Source organism: Melospiza georgiana, chromosome 1 (genome assembly GCF_028018845.1).
Source record: "Melospiza georgiana isolate bMelGeo1 chromosome 1, bMelGeo1.pri, whole genome shotgun sequence".
In the NCBI taxonomy this organism is placed as follows: domain Eukaryota; kingdom Metazoa; phylum Chordata; class Aves; order Passeriformes; family Passerellidae; genus Melospiza; species Melospiza georgiana.
Window position 1 is genome coordinate 73,105,864 of NC_080430.1, and position 6,000 is coordinate 73,111,863.

At 49.9% G+C, this 6,000-nt stretch overlaps 1 protein-coding gene across 4 annotated transcripts in view; it reads right to left on the minus strand.

Annotated features, from left to right (window-relative positions):
• Positions 1–5,669, minus strand: part of TNFRSF11A (TNF receptor superfamily member 11a) — a 28,187-nt gene extending 22,518 nt beyond the window's left edge. For all 4 annotated transcript variants that reach the window (XM_058040924.1, XM_058040915.1, XM_058040907.1 and 1 more), the window contains exon 1: positions 5,387–5,669. In XM_058040924.1, coding sequence (XP_057896907.1) covers positions 5,387–5,446 — 60 coding nt within the window. In that variant the 5' untranslated portion in view covers positions 5,447–5,669. The remainder of the gene's footprint in view (positions 1–5,386) is intronic.
• Between the last annotated feature and the right edge of the window lie 331 nt (positions 5,670–6,000).

A 6,000-nucleotide genomic window follows, 5' to 3' on the forward strand; every position in this document is an offset into this window, starting at 1 on the left:
CCGGACAGCTTGGCTCTTTTACCAAAACACAGCCTTTTCTGGTCTCTTTTATCTACATTTCAAGAAGGGAGGCAGCCAGAGGGTTCTGCAGAGGCCGAGAAGCAACCCTGGGTCTCAGCTCTCTCTCAGGCTCTCTCTGCCTGCCCACTATGCTGCCATTCCCTGCCAGAGCCCCTCCTCCAGCCACTCCTTTGGGAATGCTGCAGGGAGGCAGCACAAACACATCTGGCCAAGCGGTGTGGGGAATGTGCCTCTGCTGTGGGGATGCTGCAGGGGTCTTGGGCAGAAGAAGATCCAGAGAACAAGGGTGAGGGCTGGATGCTGCAGCCTACACCGCGGCATCCAGCCAGGGCAATGTATCCACTCCCTTCCTGGGCCTGCGTGGGCAGACCTCCCTGTGACTTTGGTGAGAAACAGATGGGGCGCTATCCCAAGGTGATTAATGACTCTGGCTTCGTTTGCAGCCATGACATCCTGGGCACTGCACAAACACCAAAGAAAGCCATGCCCAGAGAGCTCACACCCTGAGAAGGCAAACAAACGAGGCAACCATCAGAAGCCCTGCACAAAGCAGCTGAGGCAGTATGAGGTACACAGGTATGAGACACAAACCAGGATGTCCTGGAGTGCCAGGGTGATGTCAGCATTGCTCCTGCTGTGCAGTGCTGAGCCCTCCAGAAGGCACCCCATCACAAATATGATAGCACACTGCAGTGACACACAGACAGGGACAAATCAGAAAATTTGCCTTCCTGAGCACCAAAGCATCACACCAAGTCCTGCTCCCACAGGGCAGGCACAACAGCAGGCTGCCCTGAGTGCCAGCACAGCTGGATTCCCACCTGCAGCCACCTTGTGACTTCCAGCCATTGCTGCTGGTGGAGTTTTTCTTCTACTACATGAACTTTGGACCATTTTCAAAGAGTAAGTCATAAAAAGGGGCAAGTTCTTGCAGGCAGGCTATTGTGGCGCACAGACCAAGGCCTGCTCGAGTCCAGAGTGCAACCTGGTTAAACATCACTGAATTTTTATCTTGCATTTATAACACACAAATATTTGCCTTTGCCTTCTCCATCGGCAATAATAAGCCAATTTCAGAGCAGCTGCTTCTCCATGCAAGCAACACCAGCCAAGGCATCCTTAAAAACAGGGGTGTGTGGCTGCAGCAGCAGAAGCCAGCGCTGCCTTGCAAGCCGAGCTTCCAGCAAGTTTCCAGCAAGCTGACTTTCCAGTTTCCTATGGAAAGGGGACAGTCTATGCAAGGAGCAGAGCTGCAGCTGACTACATGATGAACCAGTTATCTCGGTCTCCCTCTTCCCTCCTGTGTAAACTCAACCAGCTCCCTAAGCAACCATCTCCTCCGAGTGTCCTGCAGCCTTTATTGCAGAGCAGCTCCTTGCAGCAAGGGGCACAGATGGAGGGAGATGTGAATTCTGTGGTAACAGCATGTGCTGGCAGGAACCCTCCTGGCTCTGGTCACCACAAAGACTTCCTGGAGACCTGGTCATACAGAGAGGAAGTGGGCAGGGAGAAGCAGGAGGCATTGCCTTGCAGTAAGCATTGCCTTTTCCTTTTCCTTGCATCTGTGCATGTACCTACTACAGGGGAGCCTCTCACCACTTGAACTCCTAGGGACAGATGGATAAGCTTAGCAAAGTGACTCAAGTATGATTCCTTTACATAGTGCCAAGGGTGTGTTAAATAGTGTTAAGTGATGCTGGAGGGCATCACTTTGAGTTTTCCATGATTTTCTATGTCGTAGTTACACATGCAGCCCTTTTACCATGTGCACTGGTTCTTGCCCGGCTGTCAAGTTACATCCCACTTTTCTGAGCTTGAAGGTTATAGACAGTAATGGGCAGTAAAAACAAAAAAGATCCTTAGGGATGCAGTTAACCTCTCTGCTTGACCTGTTTCTTTTGGCTTTTTTCTCCTTCTGACAGCGTATGAAGAAAGCCCTGTGACCTAGATGACATTGGTCAGTACCCTTGAGATGTCTGATAAGCTTTGAATTCTACCAATTTGTGAAATGTGGCAAAGGTTTGTTTTGGTCCTGTTGGTGGGAAAGAAAAAATTACATCAGGCAGATGATGCTTAACATGAAAAGAGAAGTGGGACAGATCTCTTAAATTGTGGTTTGATGTAGTTTTACATACATTACATTCTGTTGATATGAGGTGCTGTAAGATTTTTCACATGTTCTAGGGGAAACTGCAAGACAATGGAAGGCTTGCCAGTGCTCCTCACAAGAACCATTGCTGCAAGGCAATTTTTACAAATGAACTATTTGAATTACAGTAGCTTTGAAGCCCATGCTGTTAATGGTAGAATATATCCAGGAGTTTAGATATTGTAGAAGTTTTGCTCTACTGAATGATTCCTTTGGCCCTAATCAGAGCAGGAAAAATGGACCAGGAGAGCCCATGGTAACACAGCACAGTCACTGTTATGCTCTTTTTCCCCCTCTCTCATCATACACACTGTGCATTTCAGGAAGTTAGAGACAAATCTGTATTTTTGCCAAAACTCTTCTACACTGCAAAGAGTTCCAAATGCTTGCAATGAGCAAACATTAGCTATGAAGTAGATGTTACAGAGCAGTGGAAGGACACATTCCATGCCACACAAAGGGAGATGAATCTGTGCTGCAACTGATTTACTGCACACTTGCAAATGCACATTCTCAGAGACTTTGACTCCCATCTGATAGTAGCACTGATACTCTTTGCTGGTGTTCAGCAAGGAAAGGGATGTGACTATTCCATGCAAAGAAGCTGAGCAGATCATGCCCCAGAGAGCAAAATATCTCTGACAGGTGCCCAAAACAAATCACTCGGAAAGATCATGTTGTGGCTGAAGCACAAGGTAAGTAGGACTGAGCTCTGTGCCCAGAAGTTCTGCTCCATGCTTGGTGTGTGACCTAGAGCAAGTCACGAATTCTCTGTTCCCATTTCCTCTCTGGTGAAAATGATGACAATGATCATGTCTATTCTCAGCAGAATTATGAAGTGAGTATGCAATAACTTATATTTCTAAATGCTTCTCATTCTTTGCAGGAAATAAATTGCAAATATCACCGTTCGAGCACTATTCCACCCTATTAACCAGTCTAAACTAACACAAATGCACCAGAAAAACCTCAACCCTCCCACTCGTATTCTCACAATTGTTCCATCAGAAAGCAACTCTCTTCTAAGAAACCACTGCTCAAATCAGTCAAGGGAGAAACTGAAAGGCTCTTCCAGAGCAGCACCTCTCTGAGCTTGCCTTTCACATTCTTGTAGGTTCTGCTCACTCTTGAAGGCAGAATATTAAATTAATGGGCTCTTTGAAAAATTATGTTTTATCCTTATCTTTATGCTACAACTTTCCTGGAGCTTCCTACAGTTTTGTGCTGCTACTTGTCCAAAGCAACGGCGATGCAAAGTTGCACCCTGTACAAACACAGACTCAGAATTGGGCACGTGTTGGAGGCAGTGGAAAGACTTTACACATCAGCCCAGAATAAATACCAGTTCCTTGTTCTGCGTCCTGTGAAAGCCTACGAATCAAGAGGTGAGAAATGATGAGGAGCTCTGGCTCCTACATCACGGTACCTGAAACACGCCGGGAGCTATACCATGGAAATCTGAATTTCCGAGGCTTGGTCAAAGGCTGAGCCAGTTCCAGGCAATGAGGATATTCCAAAGGGAAAAACTGCACTAAGCCCAAATGGCTCCAGAAGGAAGCAGGCATGTGATGGCTAGTGACCTGAAGCAAAGGCACGAAGAGCATTGAGGTCTGCTCCTCCTGCTGCACTGATCAGTCCCGAGCACCAGGGCAGGAAAAAAGAGAGACACAGAGGATACTGAGGGACAGGGAAAACCCTCTGAAAGCTGTAATGTAAAAATCACTTTTAAAATTTGCAAGCTCATACACATACATATGGAGGACACCTGGAAAGCAGCGATTTGAGAGAAGCCTGAGAGTGAGGGTGGACAAAATGAAACTTATGTTTTAGAGGGGAAAAAAAGGCCTGTGTGGTTTTAGGCAACATATTTAGGACCAGGAATCCAAAGGAAAGGCTCTCAGGACTGTGCGGTCAGACATGAAATTGTAAGCTGTAGACAGTAGTGGGTTTTCTGTTTTGGTTTGGGTTTTTATCTCTTTTTTCTTGAAGTTGCACCTTGCTTTCAGGGAACCCAGCCATGGCCTGGTTACATCCCCATGTTGAGGGAAGCACTTCAGGTTACATAACTTATCAAGAATAATGACACATAGAAAAATACCAGAAGTTCTGATGAAATAAATACAAATGGTAGCAAGGCTGCCAAACATAGATTAATGGAGGAAATAAAGTGTAAATAAAGGGTAGCATGTTATTTGCAAATGCTGCCAGTCTAGAAGGGTCTAAACAACCACAAGGGAGAAGGATAATTTTTAAGCTGTGTAATTAGAAAGAGCAAAGCAAGCTTCTGCCGATGTAAACTGCTGGAGGAAATGTCATGTACGCCACTGACACGGCTGAGCAGGAGCTGGCTGTAGAAAATGATCTTTCCGACAGCAGGGGAAGACCAGCCACGATCCCAAGTGAACCACGCTGACCAGCAGCCACCTGGCATCGCACAGAGCTGCGACCGGAGCACGCTGTGTTTGCAAACAACCGCAGAGCCAAACCTCGCTCAGACCTTCCCCCGTTGGAGGAGAGGGCTGCCCTCTGGGGCAGCTGATCCGGCTCCGAGCTTGGGTTCCCGGCTCCGGGCTTGGGTTCCCGGCTCTGCCGTGAGCAGCGCAGCAGCCTCCGGGCGAGTCAGGCGGCCGCCCACTCGCGGACCGGGGGTCACAGCGCCGTCCCACGTCCCGGGGCTGTGCGGGGACTGCCGGCATTGGGATGGCGGGATGGCCAGAGCCTGAGGGGACTCATCCCGCTGGGGAAGCTGGAAAGCTGAACCCGGGTTGCCAAAACCCCGAGTCCCATGCCTGAGGGACAAGTGTGCCCACGCTCTCTCGAATAAATCTGTTCGGTAGGGTGGAGTCTGCCTTATTTTTACTCTACATGCAAATTATATCCCTCAACAACCTCGCTGCAAATATTTTCTGGTTTCTCACACCCTGCTCTGGGCAGAAGCAGGCTGTTTTCCCCGCAGATCCCCTGGCTTCCTTTGCAACTTTGGGTTTGGACTACTTTGATTTTACAGAAGCGAGAGAAGCTTATGAGTTGCTGGGATAAAAACAAAACCAAAACCCAAACCAGGGGAGCGGGGGGCAAGGCAGGCGAAGCTGTTCTGCGGGATGCCGCGGGCTCGGGCTCCGATATCGCCGATGGCCCCGAGCAGCGGGACCAGCAAACCAGCCCCGCGGGCGGGATGCGACACCCACCTCCCCCTCGGCCGGCTCCCAGCCTTACCTGCTTGCCGGCGGCAGCGAGGCACAGGAGAAGGAGCCAGCAGCCTGACGGGACGGGCATGTCTGGGTGCGCGTCTCTGCCTCCTCCCGTGGCTCCTTTTCCTGCCACCGAAGGGAAACTAGATCCTTCCAGCCAAGCCCCCGCGCCCCGGCAGCGCAGCGAGGCGCATTTGAGCTGACTACTTCTCTTTCTTCCTTTCCTTCCTCTCAGCTACACGAGGGGAGAAGAGAGAAGAAGAAGAAAAAAAAAGCGCCTGGCTGTAGTTCCCACAGCATTTCCTCAGCCTTGACATGCAGGGCCTTTTTTTTTTTTTTTTTTTTTTTTTTTTCCCCTCGCTTCTTGTCCCTCCCTTTCCTTTCTCCACCCCTTTTTACAAGAAGTTTAGTCACCGTGCCCACGTTCCTCCTCCGGCCGGTGGGGATTGCATTCCCGGTCGGTCCTTCTCGGCAGGGCCGTGCGTCCACCTGCCCCCGCCTCTGCGCCCTCCCGTTCCAGCCCGGAGCCCCTTTCCCCGCTGTCATCTCCCCTGGAATTGTGGCCTTCTCCTCACGCCCCCGGAGGGGGCCTGTCACTGTCAGAGGACATCTTGGGCCTCAGCCTGCCTCCCACCTCGC